The sequence below is a fragment of the Rhinolophus sinicus genome, linkage group LG01, assembly GCF_036562045.2.
Source record: "Rhinolophus sinicus isolate RSC01 linkage group LG01, ASM3656204v1, whole genome shotgun sequence".
Lineage (NCBI taxonomy): Eukaryota > Metazoa > Chordata > Mammalia > Chiroptera > Rhinolophidae > Rhinolophus > Rhinolophus sinicus.
Genome location: NC_133751.1, coordinates 50,066,616 through 50,086,370, shown reverse-complemented (window position 1 = coordinate 50,086,370; position 19,755 = coordinate 50,066,616). Strand labels below are relative to the sequence as shown.

General features: G+C 39.1%; 1 protein-coding gene across 1 annotated transcript; it reads left to right on the top strand.

Moving 5' to 3' along the window:
• The first annotated feature begins 1,662 nt into the window (after nucleotides 1-1,662).
• Nucleotides 1,663-2,475, top strand: MSANTD5 (Myb/SANT DNA binding domain containing 5). Its single transcript, XM_074335232.1, is given in 4 exon segments — nucleotides 1,663-1,670; nucleotides 1,961-2,085; nucleotides 2,088-2,177; nucleotides 2,180-2,475. Coding segments are annotated over 4 exon segments (519 nt in total).
• The last annotated feature ends 17,280 nt before the right edge of the window (nucleotides 2,476-19,755 follow it).

Sequence of the window (19,755 nt, the reverse complement as noted above, 5' to 3'; positions counted from 1 at the left end):
TGCTGAAGGCTTTTGTTTTTCTTTTCCTTTAAAACCCTTTTGAAAAATAACTTTAAATTTTTAAACTTATATTTTATCTAAATAAAAGAAATTATATAGGTTACAATGTCATTGAATAAGCTTTGGGGGCAAGAAACTTATATGTCAAGTGTCAAGTACATGAAAATGTCAAAGTATAAGGCTGGTCATTGTCCTCTATGTTAAATTAAGGAATCACAGATCAAGAATGTATACAGACCCGAGGAGAAAAGGTCTTATTTAATTGTAATTTATAAGGCTCTGTCTCTTGTTACGTTCAATAAGAAACACCAAAAATTTTTCTGAGATGCCCTACACCACTTACATGTTTTTCCTGAGCTATTCACTCACATTTACTGACTCCCCTCCTATTGCAAAGCAAATATAACTTTACAGTGTTTCTTTAAACTTCAGAGTATGTTTATAATTGAAAATAGAATTTGTTCACTTAAACTGTAGTTGATCCAGTCTGGTTTCTTTATTCCTGATCTGACGTCCCTCCTATTTAGTCGATTTAAAAACCTTAGACCCTGTGTCTAGCTGTCTTTTTGCTGGTTGTACAAGTAAAATAAAAGGGTGATTCTAATGACTTTAAATCTAAACAGACTTCAAAACCTGGTTGTTGGACAGGTGGTGCTGTGGTAAACTTAGTTGTCAAGCCCCCTGCAGATGCTCTGGACTGGACTCCCTGACACATCCAAAGAAACGAAAGGCAGAAGATCCTTTGGGGCCTACAACAGGATGTGGCCTTTCTTTCCTGCCTATGTCTGATTTGGGATTAGCTGCTGAATCTGTTAGACTCACGAAAGTAAAGAATGAAAAGAAAATCTGTCACATAAACTCAGTGAGGTTCCTAAGGTTAAAAAGTAGAGTCAGATATATGAATGTGGATTAGTGAGATCAAAGGCTGTCTGATAAGATAGAGGTATGTGTACTTGCGGATGGTGGGAAGCACTGAGGAATCGAGGCACAACAGGGTACAGATTGAGGCATAATTACTAAGTTTTCCTTTGGGGCATGTGTTTTCTAACTTTGGTTGCCTTCCTTCTGTGCAGTGATCCTGGTTCTTAAAAGTAAGAAACCGTGGAGGGGGTTGGATTGTACAGAAATAAATGATTTATCAAGAGATACTAGCTAGCATTTGCATGCTTTGCTGGAGTGAACTAAAGTGAGAGTTCCCCTGGGTGATCCCTTAGACTAACTTGTGTGAATTGAGGTTTCAAAGATTTCCAGGGAACTCTTAAGAAGTTGGTAGCGCTAAGGGGATTCTTTAGGGTCTAGGGGCATCAATGTCCCCATCTTTGCTCCACCTGGCCCTCCCTCTTCAAATGGGGATTTTTGTCCCTATATATTAAAGTAAGAAGATTGATATTAAACCTCTGCTCTCTCTTGAAAGCTCACTAAAATAATGGTAAATACTGTAGTCTTGTTAAAAAGACTTAAACACTGAAGAAAATTGGAAAACAGACAACAGCTCACAAAGCTTCTTAAATTGGAAGGCAAACGGGAAAGTGATGACAAAATTAGCAGATGGGAGAAAACTTAGTCTTAAGCTGGGAGTGGGGGAAAGCTGATAAACAACCTTGTTTATACTGTAGAACAACCCAAAGACCCAGGAATTGGTAGCACCATGTCCCTTTGGACATGGGGATGTGAGACTGACACAGGAACACTGGTAGAAAATCTGTTGAAAGCGGTTAGAAACTTCCAGAGAGAAGCAAATACATTTCTACACCCAGACACCTCCAGACCCTGCTGAATTCCAGCAGGACGGAGTAATCACCACCTCTTTGCCTGTCCTGGATTGGAACCCTGTGGCTGCAGAGAAAATTCAGCAATAAAAATGGAGAAAGTGACACTTCAGATTGAAATGAAGAAAAACCGCCAGGAAGTGCAGGAGGGAAAATAAACTCAGGGATGAGGCTAGTTAATAAAACCTTAGAGAGGCCAGGAAATCTAGTTTCCTAGAAGAATGGCAATTCCTTGAATGTGCAGAGATGAGCAAGAAGAATCACATACGGTTAAAAGCAATTGCTCAGGGTCTCAAACATAGAGACATAAAAATGAGAGGCAACAATGTCTCCAGTTGCTCATACAGCTGAAGGATTTCTACCCTACTATTCATGAGGCCAACCAGAGGCCAAGAAGGGAACCCTGTCCTATCCCTACGGAGAAGCCCTTCACAGGTTCCTGGGATACAGAGGAGAGGACAGTGTCTTCTCAGGTTCTGCCTGTGTACTTGTGGCCAACCACCCACCTGAGTACCAGCTCAGGCCTGTGCCAATCGCATTCCCTTTGGGGAGATGCTGTGCCCCCCACACCCCACATGTGATCTCCATGGGGGAGCCTCAGGTACCAGGATGGAAACCCTAGAACATAAACAGTCTGTTAAGAAACACAATTCAAATGAGTAAATTTGAAGAGCTAATTGACTTTATTAAAGGATTCATGAATTAGGCAGCAAGCAGAGAGATACACCAAGGGGCTGTACAAAGTGGAAGGTTTTCATAGGAAGGAGGGTGGAGTGACAATGTTATTAGCAAAAGAAAGAAAGGATTTTCTGCTGGAATGTCTTTTTTGGGGTGGAAGGGAATGCAAGGGTTTTATCATGTAGATCGCTTCTTCTTCCTCTGGGAGTGGGACAGGGGTAGAGAGGGCCCAATTTACAGATGACCTCATTGGTGCTGACTAGAAAATCCCAGATAGATCCATTAAGATGACATTTCTGGAAGGGGTCGAAACTGCAATTAGGTTAGGTATTAAATCTAGGTTTGGTATCGTGGGCTTTAGCATAAGAGACACCATTTGGGCCTGTGGTTTTTTTCTCTTTAACACCTCCAAGATCAAGTACATTCCTATTTCTTGCTTTTTTCCTAGCAGCCCCCAGCTCCCAGCAGCAGTTGACCTCCTCTGACTCGGAAACGTGGTCCTTCTTTTCCCAGACCAATGTAGTAAGAATAAACGGGAAATTAAATGGGAAAAAAAAGAAAAAGCAGACTTCAGGAATTCCTCCCCTACTCCATGAAGTACAGCATCTTTCCCACCTTCACTCTGGCTAGTCTCAAGATTTATTCTTTAGAGATCGTGAAATAGTAGGTCACTGGATTCAGGACCCGCATGAAGATGTACTTGAAACTTGGTGGTTAACGCAGAGAACTATGGATTTACCATCTCACACTGTTAGACTTCAGCAAAGGTCACGTTCACACTCAAAGGTCTACCTACTACCCCATAAAGAGGATTTTGCTATGCCATAGTGATTCACTTTTCTGTTCTATTTGCTGCTACATCACCAGGCCTGGCCAAGACCTACCACCAGCATGTACTGGACAACCTATTCTGTTACTGTTGGCACCACATTGAGAGTTCTGTTTGGGTCATATTAAGTTCAACATTCAAGTAGGGACGTTGACTAGGCAGTTGTATATATGAATCTATAGTCCCAGCAGGTGGGGAAGAAGAATCAGGTCAGGAGATCTCGATTTGGGAATCATTGGCATATGTATGACATTTTAAATCATTGGAGTGGATGGCACCACGTAGAGTGCACAATTATAAGAGCCTGGTGGCAGACTGAGTCCAGAGGCACTCAACATTTAAAGGTCAGCAAAGCGGTAGGAGTCCACAAAGAAGTCTGAGGAGAGGCCAATGAAGGAGAAAAAAGAGGAGCCTGTGACCAACCAAGAGAATAAAGGGACTCAAGGAAGGCACGCTCAACTGTTCGCATGCCAATGAAAGACTGAGTATCTGACTACTAAGAATTGACCACTGGGTTTGGAAGGTGAATGTTGTTAAGATTGATTGAAGCAATCTATGAAAGCTTGATTTGATTAAAGAGAAAATGGAGAATTAATGTTCCGTGTGTAGTAGACTGATATGATCTGAAAACCCACCTGTCGTAACTCCTAGAAATGCTAGATAAATTATAACAAAAATGATTTTAAATTCATAGCTGAACTTGCAATGAAAAGAGGATGTTGCAGATACCCCAAAATAAGAAGGAAGTGAAAACAGAACCAGTAAACACATAAAGTGACTCTATCGCTACTTAAGGGTTTAATTGGTTTCAGTAATCTAGAAGCTTAATTTTTTTTAAATCAACTTTTTATTTTAGAATTATTTCAGGTTTGCTGAAAAGTTGCAAAGATAGTACACAGAGTTCCTGTGTATACCCCTCACCCACTTCCCCCATGTTAACATCTTAGAGTCCAGTACCTCATAGAAGTTTGGAGTTTTAATTTATTTTACCAATGAAGTCCCCCAATCCCCAAGCTGAGAACTTAACATAAAAATGTGTCCAAGCACAGTGACGTCCCAAGACTCTTGGCAGAAGTCAACAGAGAATAGATCTGCCAGGACTCTTTTTTTACCCAGGGCACAATGGATTCTCTCAGGAAAAAGCAAGCTCTGCTACAGATGTGCTCATAGTCAAAACATACATGGAAACAATTCACCATACATGAGAGCCAGTACTTACAACGAGCAGCAGGATTCAGTGGCATTGACTTCACATAATAGAAAGACAATCTGAAAGAGAACATGAAACATTTATAATTACTAAGATATAGAATAATAGAATCCCTAAGAAAAGAATAAGACATTATACAAAGAACAATTTGTAAGGGGGGGGGTGAGTGGGGGGACAGAACTCCTCCTCTTCTCCCATCTTTTGTCTTTTTGTCTCCCCCTTCTCGCCGCTCCCCTGTCCTCTCCTCTTTCTCCTCCCCTTCCTTCCTTTTAACCACAACAAACGTGGGAGAAGAGCCAAAAATCCTTTTCTAGCCTAATGAAGAAATGTACAAATATTGAAGCTTTCAGATAGAGACAAAAAATTAAATATTATTACCAGACAAGTAACTTACTAAGAATGACAACTTCAGAGGATAAAGGTAACTTATATAAGATACAATTATAATCTCTGAACTAATGCATTTCCAATTGATCATACCATTTTTCAGGCCCTAATCCCCTGAAAACCTACTGATCCATTCGCATAATAGGTCCCAGCTCTCAGGGGAGTAGAATTTGACAACTTATCTTTGCTTATATCCTTTGTGATTTTATCCTTTGTGATTTCAATGTTATGAAATATCTCTGAGGGGTCCTTTAATGTGAAGGCTTTTGCAGGTATCACTTTCCCTAGGACAGCTTCACCTTTTGTGTTGAAACTGGAGGCCAAGTAAGTCCGGGTAGGCCCGGCCAATAGATGGACATAGCAGTTGGGTCATAGAATAAGCGTTTATTATCAGAGCACCGGTGGTCTGAGAAGGCAGCAGGTTAACACCTCTAAAAACTGCCTTAACATTCTCAGACCAGCCTGGGACATTTAAGGGGAAATCTGTGCGTTCCTCCAGAGTCCACCTGATGGTCTGCATGGAGCCTTCCCTCTGGCGAAGCAGCTCTCTAAGGTGGTCACCAACCCAGGAGCAGTGATGACAGTAACCTGGAAAGAATGCTAGGCCATACAGATTGTGATCAGTAAACAAGGGGTATTGTGATTATAAGCAAGCACAAGTTTCAGGGTAATTATGTAAAACAAGGAACTGGACAGGGGACATTTCAAGCTCAAACCACAAGAAGGAGGTTGATCAATTGTTAAGCTCCAGGGCAGGGAGAGGTGAGGCCAGGGACATTGCAAGGCCTCTTTTCGGGGGCTCCCACCGGGCCCTGTTTCAGTGTCACAACCACTTTTCTTATTTCTGTCCATAAGTTCACTTTCACAAAATTCCTCTGGCTGCATATCTAGAATATCAAGAATTGCAGCTTTATCCTCATTCCATTACATCCAATTTCACTTCTAGCAATATTGCTTGTCCTTTCTTTGCTGCACTTCCATCTTTATTGAACAATTCCCTCTTTGGATTACCCATTTTTGTAAAATGTCATGTGAGTTTATCACTGGGAGACAAAGAGATAACTGATGTGATTGGCCACCAATCATGATGCACATCTATTATTTTCTTGGTGCTCTGAGGGCAGTGAAGTGTGTACTATGCAATTACTCACAGGTAATGAATGTACCGTGGTAACTGAAATTGCACCATGTTGTTGGGGGACTGGTGTTAATCTTACTAGCCTGAAATTTGTGCCCATCAGAACTATGCAAAGCCAGTACTGCTTATACTCATTTTCTGATGAGAAAGCGATCAAATTGGTTTCTGGCAGAAAGGTTGTCAATATAGAAATTCTATGTTAATCATTTTGTAGTCTTTGGAACCAATTCACTCAGGTCAAAGGTGGCCAAGGCCAAACTGTGATACATAACAAAAGTAAGTTTGTATTGGGGCTGCGGGTTAACTCAGTTGGTTAGAGCACGATGCTCCTTATATCAGGGTTGCTGGTTCAATCCCTGCTTGGGCCAGTGTGAGCTGCACCCTCCACAGCTAGATTGAAACAACTACTTGACTTGGAGCTGATGGGTCCTGGAAAAACACACTTAAAATAAATTTTTAAAAAATTAAAAAGCAAGAGTGTATTTAGGAGAAATGAAGTATAATCTAATTTCTGAGAAACAAACAAGTAGTCTGAAACAAGACTTTCCTCTTAACAAACAGGCAATTTGTGCCATTGAGAATTTCCCTTTCTCTATTAGTTCCTCTCGATCCCCCCCCTTTAGTCATCAAAACAACTCTTTTAACCAGAGATTCTTAAAGTTTAGGTTTTCAAAATCAACCAAAGCTTGCTAAAACACAGATTGCTGGAAATTTGCATTTCTAACAACTGTCCAGAAAATGCTGCTGCTGCTGCTGCTGGTCTGAGGACCAAGCGTTGAGAACCACTGCTTTGGATGGTAAACTCGGGAATGGAACAAATATTTTCAACTACATAAATAAACTGAAAATTTTTTAGCTATCAAAACCTTGTGATCAAGTAATGAAACAGATAAACACCTCCCTCAGGTCATAATTTAAATAGTCCCTTAAGTCAATTCTACAGCACCCCACTTTTTCCAACATAAATTCAATCTGCCTTACTGTACACATAGAAAATCTTAAAATCTTCAGAATACTATTTAGCTAATTTCAACATTTGCAAAATATTTGTGACAAACAATTAAAAGCCAAAGACAAAACAGACTTTTTTTTTTTGCTGTATTGCAGAAAGAAATGTGTTTATGTTCCTACCAATGGCTTGCTTTTTGAATCAAGTAGGTTTTAAAACATTTTAAAAGTTCACAGGAAATGATAAAATAAAAAAATAAAGTTCACTTTCTTCACAGAGAATAAAATTTGTAGTGTACTTAATAGTATTGCATCAATGTTAATTTCTTAGTTTTGATCATTGTACTATGACTGCGTGAGATGTTAACGTTACAGGAAGCTGGGTGAAAGGTGGGACAAACTTGTGGGAACTATTGGTATTATGTTTACAACTCTTTTGTAAGTCTAAAATTATGTCAAAATTGAAGAAGTTTAAAAAAACTCAAAGGAAGAAGAGTACTCTCATATATGTATACTTGTACATCAAAAAAGTTTTCATCTGTGAAAAACTGCCTGGGCTTCTTCGTTTATCGCTACAGAATGGTTCAATTGCCATGTTCTTTCTACTTCACAGTCTCAGGATATTTTCAGAGATAGTTTATATGGATTTTATTGGGATACTAATCGAATTTTGGTGGAGGTACACAAAATGCATACAGATATAGATGAGGTTTTCGAAATTAGTAACATTTCGTTACTATCTTCCTCTTCTAAAAATTTTTAATTTTTGAATAAGTAATATATCTACAAGATTTAAAGTTAAAAAGGTATGAAAGTATATACAGTGAAGTGTCATCCTCTTACTCTTGTCTCACTGCCACCTAATAATTCTTTCCAAATTCAACCAATGATACATTTTTCTGTGCCTTTTAGATATATTTGTTAATGCATAAGCAAGGAAATGATGTCTATTTTACAGAAAATGATAGCATACTTTACTTTTCTGCATTCCTCTTTTTTTTTTTTACTCAATATATTTTGGTGCATCATTTCCATATCAGTGCATAATAGACTTCTTGATCCTTTCTTAGATCTGCATTGCATTTTATTAGATGAGTATACACAGTTCATTTCATTGATCCCCTTCAATGGACAGTTAGATACTTCCCATCGTTCGCTATTACGCACAACGCTGCCACAAACAGCTTTGCACCATCATCATTTGTACACGTACAGATATATCTGTAAGAAGTCTAATTCAAGGGTTAAGTATGTGAAATTGCAATTTGGAAGAGGGTTGTTTCATTATATTCACTTGTTGATACGGAAGGATACACACTGTACAAAATACGCTTACAACAGAACAAAAGGGTAAATGGTGAAAAAGAAGACTTCCTTAGACCTCCTTGCCTCTAGCTGTCTCCTCAGAGGTAACCATTGCTACTTGCTTTTTCCCTATGGGCAGTATTTCTGCACACTTTAATCCATTTTTTCCTTGGCCAGTGGGTTGTCCTTCCTTTCTACCTTCCTCTTCTCCTGCCTTCTTCTTCTTTTCTCTGTCTCCTCCTCCTCCTTTTTCTCCTCCTTCTCCTTCTTCTTCAATAACATTGTAATGACTATGTATATGGGTACGAGACTGATCGAGGTGATCACTTCATACATTATGTAAATGTCTAATCACCATTGTACACCTAAAACTAATATAATAGTATATGTCAACTGTAATTGAAACATTTTAAAAATGTAATACATAAATCAATAAATAAATGGAAAATATATTTCCATTTTGACATTTCATTATCCCTGATAGATTTAAGATAAAAGAATCAATGAAGGCATTGATATGTACATAGGGCTTTAAAACAAAATTCTTTTACAATCTAGCCTGTAAAGCGTACTCCAACTATTGTTAACAGACGAACGTATTTGAAACCTGGGAATAAATTGTTGTTTAGAAGTCTTCTGCAGATAGTCATTGTCTCCACCTTTCTGCGTGGGCCTGTTCCCACCCATCCTGACCAGGTGCTCACAACTATGAAAGCCTGCTCACATGAGCGACTTCACTGGGTTCCCCAGGCGGGGAGGAGTGCCACCTCTTCTTAGTCTTAACATCATTGTAAACATTGAGGGGTTCACAAAAACGGCCATCTTTTACAAGACTCTAGAGCAATTCTGGAAAAAACTACAGCATACAACTCATGTATTCACTCCTGGACTCCCCTTGTTGTCGGATAGTGCTGACCTAGGCAAGGTGAGGGAGACAATCTTTTTCACTCCGGGAGCAGCAAAGACGGTTGAGATGAAAATAACATCCCATAGATGCCCAAAGCTTCTGAATTTTGGGTCAAATTGTAGAAATGGATAACATATGAAAAAGTTGATCTAAGAGACTGGACAGTTGATAAAAATAATAGCAAACATGGCTGGAAATGAAAAACAGATATTTTATAACAATTACTGAGAGGTAACAGTGGAAATTGTTATTCTTTCAGTAGTTGAAAACTGCATTGTTTTTACGCTTATGTACAATCACGAAGTACTCAAAAGCATCACAAGTATCAGTATAAATATTGGCACACTTGTGAAAAGTGATAGTACACACCCAATCCACTGTGTGTGCAATGTAGATATCACTTGTCCCTCTTGTGTCACCCAGTTGGACTTGGGGCTTGGGGAACCGGTGAAATACTGGGATTGCTGTGAGTGATGTTGTCCTTTACCCAGGCATTTTGTGTCTTCTGCCAGCATCCATGAAACTGGAAGGCTAACTTGTTACTTGAAATTAGCATACAATCTTCAATTCTTCACAGTTCTTGGTACAATTTTAAGACTTTTAAAAGTCCCCAGGTAAATATTGATTATTAGCTAAGTATCTCAAAAATCTATTAGTCCAAAATTCCAAAGATAATTGGAGATTTTAGAAAAATATAATAAGTTGACATTAAAGTTCAAACTAATACTGTTTTAAACCTTTTGTTAGAAAGATATCACACCTTATAAGTTTACACATAAAGAATAAGTGGAGGAACTCTACAGGTTCTCATAAATTGCAATATTGTCTGAGGTTTTCAAGACCAGTTTCTAATGACACCAGTCATTCAAATAAAAACTCAATCAATTGTATGCATATGCTAATATTTATATACTTGAAAATATTAGTATAAGCAATAATAATTTATAAGGGACGTGTTTAGCATTTGGAAACTTTTATTGAATTTAGCATTTTTTAAAATGCTAAATTTCTCACATGAAATAAAATTTATGTTTACATTGTTATTACTCACATGGCAAAACCAGAAGGTATATAGCTATCTTTCACATCCATAATATATAAAATAATTTATCAAAGTATTTAAGTAGTATTATATAAACTCAGCTTATATTTCACTTTTTTATTTACATATTTTACAAGTAATATGAAAAAAATCTATAAATCTTGATTAAAAGCATTTCTTAAAATCTTTTCATTTGGAAGCTGTATCTTTATAATGAATCATTTTACAAATGGAAGGGGTTTCCTTCATTTGTTTATCTTTTCTTTCCCTTTTTATAACTACTAATGGTTGGCTTCATGTCAATTTGCCTATCTATTTTTAATTTTATAATCAAGAGCCTTTTTCAATAAAAGTTAAATTTTCCTTTTTCTCCTATAAAAATGTTTTTGAGTGTTTATATTAGAAAACAATCCACATACTATTTAAATTTGTATTAATAATTTAGTTTTCTTCATATAACAATGTATACTCATATGTTTGTTTTATTTTGGTGAGATACAGTTTTCACTTGCCTCTAAACTTAACCTTCCCACTTGGAAATCACCTTTTCCTAGAATAAAACCCTTTTAAGTTTCAATCTTCTGAAGACTGACTTTAATCTACTTGATGCATTTCTATGAGGCGACAGAGTGTAATTTTACTGCTCAGCACTCACAGAGAGTGACAGTTCAGTATTTACCTTTCCTTCCAGCCTGGAGAATTTTTCTTCATGTTGATTTAAGACTTAATTTTTCTGAGAATCTTTATGATTTTTTCTTTTAGATTCACATAAAGTCTTAGTTGTCTTTTGAAATAATTATAGGAGCCCCATTGAATTTGAGATATTTTACTGGACTTTATTTCTAATTTCCTCCGTGGGTGAGTTATCCTACACTCGTATAATTCAAAGTCCTCTCCAAGGGAGCTTCCGTCCTGTCCTCTGTCATTTGTGGCATATCTACGCCATTCCTCCAGGAACAGAACACTTTTACTGCCAAAGGCTAGAGACCTTTTTGGGGTTCCACATCCTCCTAGGTATATATGGACTTTAACACAGGAAAAAAAAGAAACAAAAATTCCACCCAGATAACAAAAGGAATTAGTAAACTCTTAAGCAAACTGAAATTATGCAGTAGCCTGAACTTTCATTTCCTTGTTCGGAAAGAAAGGATGGAAATGTATTAAGAAGGGAAAGCAATTCCTCTCAGCGGCCTTGAGGTCTCTATAAAGACCTTCACCTCTGGGGGGCAGCAGCTCCGTGAAAAGGAGGAAGGATAACTGGGAAAGGAATTTGGCCTCTTTGTAGTCCTTCCAGTTCCTATTTTCTAGCAGTGAGGGAAAACTTGCTTCTTACTGGGGCTGGAATCTCACCAAGAATCCTCACACACCTGAATAAGATTAAATATTTAAGCTGAATCACTTCTCAAATATAGAAACACACATTCAGAAAGTATGGACTGAACTGTTGCCTCTTTTCTGAGTCAGCTACTCACACATGGGTCTCCACCTATTTTACGGATCCACCTTTTTCTAATATCAGCCACAGCAAATACCATACTTACTGAATTTTCTTACCCGCTGTGGTTTTTCAGCAGCATATCATTATTAAATGATATTCATATATTTATAATAATTATGAGAGGATTGATGGGAGTGAAATCTAAGGCCATTAAAAATAGTCATGATATATGTTGAGTAAAATATAGAGATTATATATTATATTTACAGCATGATTCCCTTTTTGGAATACACAGACCAATAGACATTTGGAGAAAACACTTCTGGAAACTTATAACCAAAATTTCGACAGTAGTTTTTTTTTGGCTGGTGAGATTACAGTAGTTTTTATTTTTTGCTTTACATTATTCTGTATTTTCTAAAATTTCCACACTAAGCCTTAAAGATTGTACTATAAAATAGTATATAAAAACAGAGAATAAACAGATCAGGAAACTTAGAGAACAACTAATAGTGAATTTCAACATTTAAATAAATATTTAAATATGAATAGCCTCAATCCTAGTTCTATCTTTGCCTGTCATATGTTCTGGCTTTTATTTATTGATATTTATATATTAAGTTGGTGCAAAAGTTATTGCGGTTTAAAAGGTTAAAAATAATTGCAAAAACCGCAATGACTCTTGCACCAACCGAATAGCACATATAACTAGCTAAACGTTGTTTTGGGGTGGCTAAGATTTCGGAACCAAACATTAGTAGATATTCAAAACAGAGATACTCAATGCAGGAAAGAGGCATCTTGCTCATTATTCTTTCAGGGCACCTCTGGACAAGTCACTGCCAGTAGCTTTCTCCTTCTCCTCTTGGTCTAGATCACCTCATTATAGAATTCTAGATCTTCGCGGAGCATGGGCCCCAGCCGTCATCTTGTGCTGCCCTCCCACCCAGCTCAGAAATCCGTCCCTCTGACTTCTAGCCTCTACTTCAGCACCTTCACAGATGAGGAGCTCAGTGCTGGCTACACCTCCGAGATACCACAGGTTTGGTTCCAGACCACCCCAATACAGTGAGTGTCGCAAAAATCTTTTTTTTGTGTGACTTTTTTTTTTGTGTGTGAGTCATAATCTTTTTGCTGGAGGGTCTTCCCTTCAATTTGTAAAAAAAACACAACATCTGTGAAGTGCAATGTAGCCAAACACAACAAAACGAGGTCTGAGCACAATAAAACAAGGTATGCCTGTACTTTTGCCTGAAAAGTTTTCTCCTCTTTGTCTGCCTGGAGAGCTTCTACTCATTATTCAATATTCAAATCAGGCATGCTGTTTCTGTGGGGCCCTGTGGTTTGTAGGTGTGGACTCTGGTAAGAGAGACCCAGGTTCCATCCTTCCTCTCCTACTAAGACTTGCTATGTGATCTTGGTGAGCTCATCTTACCACTCTGAGCCTCAGTTTTCTTACCAGAAAAGTGGGGTTCACAGATGTGATGATGTGTATGGGATCTTCAGAGGGTGTCTAGCACACAGCAAGCAAGCAAGCAATAAATGGTAACTGCTACTATTCCCCACCTCAGTAGTTTCAACCCTGACTTGCACATTGCAATCACCTGCAGAGCTTTTAAAACATGACTTAATAGATCTGGGGTGACGCTCCTAATAAGGCAGTTTGCAAAGTTGCCCAAATGATTCTAATGTACAGCCAGGTTGAGAACTGTTACACTAGCAGTTCTAAAGAATGATCCCTGGACCAGGAACAACTGCATCTCCTGGGAACCTGTTAAAATTCAAATCTGTGGACCCAACCACAGATCTGCTGAATGAGAAATTCTGGAAATGGCTCCAGCAACCCAGGTTTTAACACCACTTCCAGGAGATTCTGATGCATACTAAAGTTTGTGAACCACCGCACTAGATTGTAAGCTAAGTGAAGGCATGAACTGTTTGTCTTGTTCAGTGCTGTATTCCTAGGGCTTAAGGCTCTGCCATATGCAAATTCAGTTTAGTGCAATTCAAGACATGTTTGTTGAGCACTAATTTTCTGTTAAGACACTGTGCCTTGGCCCTGGGAAAATGATGTCATAGGAGACAAGTCTTTGCCCTCTGAGCTTGCTTACAGCCTCTCAGACTTGACTCTTCCTTTCTGCTATCACTGCCCCTTAAGCACACCTCTTCCCCCATTGCAACCTTTATGCTGATTTATGCACTTTTTTTTTTATATGCCTGTTTCCCGCTAAACTGATCTCCTCAGGGCAGGAACAGCCTTTACTCATTTTCTTAGGTGATGCTCTAATGCAGTTGCATTGCTTAGCCTGGTTTTCGAAAGCAATGGAATGTGTTCCTCTGATGTAACACAATAGAGGAAAAAAGGATGGTGTGTCAGTCAAGGTTTAAATCAGGGAAGCAGAACCACTATGGATCTTACAGTTAAGATCTTAGGAATTAGATCTTAACACCATTGTGGGAGGAAGTGGAGAAGTAAGATCCAGGGAAACGAAGTTGGAGGATCAGAGAAAAGTTACTAATCAGCCTTCCTCAGGCATGGGCGCCCGTTGGACAAGTTGATTTTAGGGAACACTGGACAAGCACATCTAGCTGCCAGAGGGACTGTGAAGGGAGCTAGTGCAGAAACCTGTGGAAGGCTGTTGCCCTAGTGGTCTAGTGTGTCTGTAGGTCAACATGGCCAGCAGTGGGAAGACAGGTGCATGCAAATTAGGGGAGGCTAAGGACATATGGGAGCCCTTAGCACCTCTGCATCATCACTCACTGAATCTTACCCCGTGACTTTTGGAGAGTAATGGACCTGCTGCATTCTGTCCTCCTGATCACACACAAATGTCTCCTTTGAATAACTCTGACAGAGAACCACATAGCAAATGGGTTTCTTTGAAACATAATGTTTAGCCAAGTTGACACAGTACTAAATCACACAGCTGGTAAATATTACTTAGCTACAAAGCTGGTACTTATATTTTTATCAAGAGCTACAATTACATTCATTTTTTAATAGCCATGATAGAATACTGATGTTTCCACACACTCCGAGTGGTGCCATCTCCAAATGTCAGAAGATAAGAGACAGGAAAGCTGTAATAACAAAGATCTTTTACTAGACTCGGATTTCTAGTTCAGTAGTAGAAATAGGAGTTAAGATTGAATCAGAGAATAATTTCTTTTCTTTGTGTTCTTTTTGATATGAGAAGGAGTCTTGTAATTGTAGTTTCCTAAGTTTTCCACAAGCTCAGTCCATGAATAACTAATGATACTTCCCTGTTTATATGGCAGGGGCCACAGATATCAGAGTAAATGAAACAATTTGAGGTGGGACGTAGTAGTTTTACATTCCATCTGTATACTGATTTCATATGTTTATGCAGCTGTTGAAATATCTTAAATTACATACATTTGGGGTCAGTCTTTTTCCTTATGAGTTACTGGAAACCACAGACCAGCTCCCAGTTTCCTTGTTTGTATTAATGGCATTATCATTCCCTTAGGCATCTAGACAAGAAACCTTTGTCATCTTTGGTTTATTCCTGTCCTTCATTCTTCATACTCAGTAAGTAATTTATTTGTAAGTCTTTGAAATGCCATATATTATACCCATCTTGTATTCTCCATTCTTATTGTGACAATCCTAATGCATATAATACTTACAGTCACCTGTCCATCTGTCCATCCATCCATCCATCCATCCATCCATCTGTCCATTCCTTGTGAGTTTCATAACCCTATTTTCAAAAAGATTTGAAAGCGTTAATAAACTGGAACAATGTAAAACTTCATAATTAAGATTAAAAAGAGAACAAAGAGGTCCTAACTTAATTGTTCTCACCCTTGGATGCCTTAGATTCAGTGGAGAACTTTTGAAAACTACTGATGCTCAGTATTACTCCTAGACATTTGGATTCAGATAGTCTAGGTGCTTCTAATGAGCAGCCAACATTGAGAACCATGGACTCAAAAACGAGGGAGTAGATATTACCAGCCACTTGATATGAGCTGATTACAACCTTTGAACCCTGTGTATGGCTGCAAAGGCAAAAAGGGATGTAAAACACATCTCACTGGCTGACAGAACATTTTTCTGCAAGGATGGTATTGGGTATGCCCTCGTCATACAATCATAGCTACCATAGTGCTTGCCGCGTGCTAAGCATTATGCCTATTAAAGGCACTATCTCTTTTAAGTCTCACAACACACCTATGATGCGAGTATATTATTATTATTTCTTTTTAAACATACATTAATTTATTTTATTTTGTTAATAATTTTTTTTGGGGGGAACCCTGGTGGAACAGTGTATTTCTTCAGGGCCCATCAGCTCCAAGTCGTCGTCCTTCAATCTAGTTGTGGAGGGTGCAGTTCACTGGCCCATGTGGGAATCGAACTGGCAACCCTGTTGTTCAGAGCTCAAGCTCTAACCAACTGAGCCACCCAGCCGCCCCTATGTGACTATATTATTAACCTAATATTTCAGGGGAGGAAACTAGGATCGTGAGAAGTTAAATAAATTGGATTCAGGCTGTCTAACCACAGAACCCTGATTCTTAACCACTTCATTATACTGCATCTAATGTGAATATACTGGCAATAACTGCAATTAAAGCTTTGCAAAAGACAGAATGGTGTTCAAATAGAGATTCTTGTAAAATAAAGGCTGAAGGTAAATAAATTAACGAGCATTTTTTTGCAAGGTGTTTAGAAAATATTTTGCTTTCTGATCATCTGACTTATTATAGGGAAAGACACTGGGGCTTCTGGAAGAGTGGGCTGTTACCATATCTACTGGATTCTCTCAAGTCTTCTCATAGGAGGCTTGGGGAGGTCTGGCCTCTCCCACAAGGTAAGGGCACAGAGCACCAGCAGCGGGGTGGAGCATAAGTGCAACACAGACTGGAATGAGGCCAAGAAGCATTAAGTCTTTTGGAACCAGACTTAGAAGCAGGAAAGGGAAGAAGGGGTGAAAAGCCAATAACGGCATCCTGCTTGAGGGGCTAGGCCTAGACAATGGGAGGAAGGTGGGTTGGGCTGGACAAGAGGAAATTCCTGCACTAAAGAGAAGCATAAATGGATGAAACTGTGTGATACCAGAGACAAGGTCATAAAGACTGTGTGCCTTTGGCTCAGGAGTAGAAGGAGGGTGCAGATATTTAAACAGTGAAAGGTAGGGTGCTAGGTCAGAGGAAACTCAAGATTACTTTATCTAACAAAGATCTAAAGTGGAGATACTTGATGTTGTCAAGTGAGAAAGTAGGCTTTGTATACTAGCCTCATTCTTTTGTTAAAAGGTGATGGCCTGGAGATATCTGGAATACTGCTTTAAGTCCAGTCTATTCTCAATTTAATCACTGCTCCCCAGAATCTTCAGAATGGGTCCTAAAGACTCTTTTAGCATGTGTTAGCCCGGGAACTGTAAGGGGCACACTACTGCCTACCTCAGTCTAAACTCCCAGGTAACTGGGCTCCATGCTACCTTTCCAAGTTGCTGCTGCCAGCTGGTCAACATCCTCTCATCACATTCGTCAGGTCCACTCACTGCTCCACAAATGCTCATGTTGTGGATTAAATCTCTGTTCCACCTGCTTTAGACTTGATGTCTCAACGTGATTGTAAGCTCTTGGAGGAAAAGAATTTATATCTTGTAAAATTTGTCTTCCTCTCAGGACCCAGTGCTAAACATGTGGTAAATAGTCAATGCCCACTGCTTAACTCAGTTATAGGTTACCCTGAGCGGTACTAGGAGTAGCGCCAGTCACAGTGAGGTATTTAATAAGGGTTTCTGCATTGTGAGAATGATCGTATCAGAATCGGAAATTATCTTGATGTTTTTTTCTTTTTTTTGTATTGACTATGTTGATAACGCCTCATGAGAACATGGTACAACGGAGGTTGAAAAGTCTTGAGTTTGAATGCCCGCTCTGTCGTGTATTAATTGTGTGACCCTGGGCAAGACACTGTGAGTGCAGTTTCCTCATTGTAAAAGAAATGGGATCACGGGGACCTCAGAGTGAGGATTCAATCATACACCAAGAGGAAATTGTCTAGCACAGTAAATGGTCTTAATAGACATTCAATGAATGTGCTTTATTACAGAAAAATTTAAATCTCTATTACTTTTTTTTTGGCAAAACAAAAATTATTTTCCTTTGAAATAAAATGTACAGCCAAAAGAGCTCAGGGCTGGGACCGTAGGGAGGTCAGGGGGGACACCAGTTTTGGAGTAGGAATCTGTGCTTCTGACTCCTCCACCGCACACTTTGGCAGAAGAGGAAGAGTCTATAAGCCAGAGATTTCAGAAGGGAAGGGAAATGCATGCTGTGCCCGTGCTGGAGCAGCTCATCCTTGGGTACAGACCACCACCTCCACAAGGGGATGTCAGAAGCACAGACTGGCAGGGCCCTTGGAAATCCTACAGCCTGCCCACCCCCATCATCCACGGGACACACCAAAACAGAGCAAAATCTCTATCCCGGTTTATTCTACAGGTTTTCTAGTTTCTCCTTTACCCAGATCAGAAAGATCATTTTAAATTTTCTTTAAATGTTTTTGAGGTTAGATATTTTCTGATAAGAAGAAGCCTGTAAACATCATTTTAACAAAGAAGTTTCTTTTTTCTTTTTTGGTACTTCTCTGAATCATAAAAAACAATAATAAAACAACAAAAATGACTCTTAGCTTTTGGCTGGAAATCAGGAGGAGGTAGAAGGGAAGGAAGAGAGATGGAGTCCTTAGACCGCTGGTGGAAACACGGCCCCCTGAACCTTAGATTTAGCGCCCGTGATGAGGTCTTGGTGGCAGGGAAGGCCCGCCCATGGGATTCCTGCCCTGGTTAGCAAGAGTGCTCCAGAGTTGGGCTATGAGCCTCCCTGGCACAGTGTACTCCTCGATCGGTTGGACTTTGCTGCAGGAAGTGTGTGGCCGAAAGCAGACTCGTGTGAATTAACCAAGTGTGAGAATGTCAAGATCAAACTTTATTTCACCCAGCAGCAGTGACAAAATGGCATTCTTCTCTATTGACAGTCTATCCCATCCTCTTGTCCTTCCACGCAGGGCTGCTGACAGAGGTTGTTGGGGTTATTGTACCAGGCGTGGAGATACTGCCCTCTGGTTAGGAGACTCATTCTCAGGTGCTGGCTCTGCCCCTGCCTCCCGACGTCGACCCTTGTACTCGCAGGAATTTAGGTGCTTCTGTAACTATAGTAAAACTCCGTTAATCTGAAGTTATCATTCCATAAGACAAAAGTGAAACAACCAGTTGATAAGTTGAGACCTTTTCCTGACATTATTGGTTCTTTATTTAAAAGTACCAATAACATTTGAATTGAAATAAAAACTCAGAGACTCAAATGCATCCAACAAATTGAAGTAGCAGTGACACATGTATCCACAGCGAGTGTAGCTGTGTAAAGCCCTATCTTGTTTCCCCAGGCAAAACACAGCAAGGATTATAAAATGTGTTCCTCTCTCACATTAAAAGTAATTAAAGACAATCATATTGTTCATTTTTGCAAAAATCAGCGCTCTTCAATGTCATAGCAAAAAGGTCATGTGTGGCTAGAGAGGAACTTCCTCGTAAAATTTCTGAACAAGATTTGCATCACGTCTCATGATATTTCCTTGTCAGTTACAAAAAAGATTTCCTTTGCAAGCTTGCCTCTACATTACTTCATCTGCTTTCCATTCTTATCGTTAAACTCAGAGCTGCTGAAAACTAAGTATTACTCATTCTAACCTCAGCAACAAGTAAACAGAAAATTCCTATTTGAAAGCCTTGAAGCAAAGAGTAGTTAATGAGTAATACAAACTATTAACTTATGAGAAACATGCTCACTCATAAAGAGAATTACCAGAATAACTTTTTCAGAATAACTATTTGACATAACTAGCCCATTTTGAAAACAGAAAGTCAATTAACTTATTTCCCCCTGTCCTCCCTTAGGCCAATCTGCCTTTCTTATTGTCCCTCTTTGACCACTGGTGGTTTTTATTTTTCCCCCGTTAGAACGTTGAACGTTCAGTCTCTTGACTTCCCTTATTTTCACATGTTTGGAACCAGATGTCACAGTTTATTTAGAATGTCAAGAATCTTTGTATGAAAATCAGTGA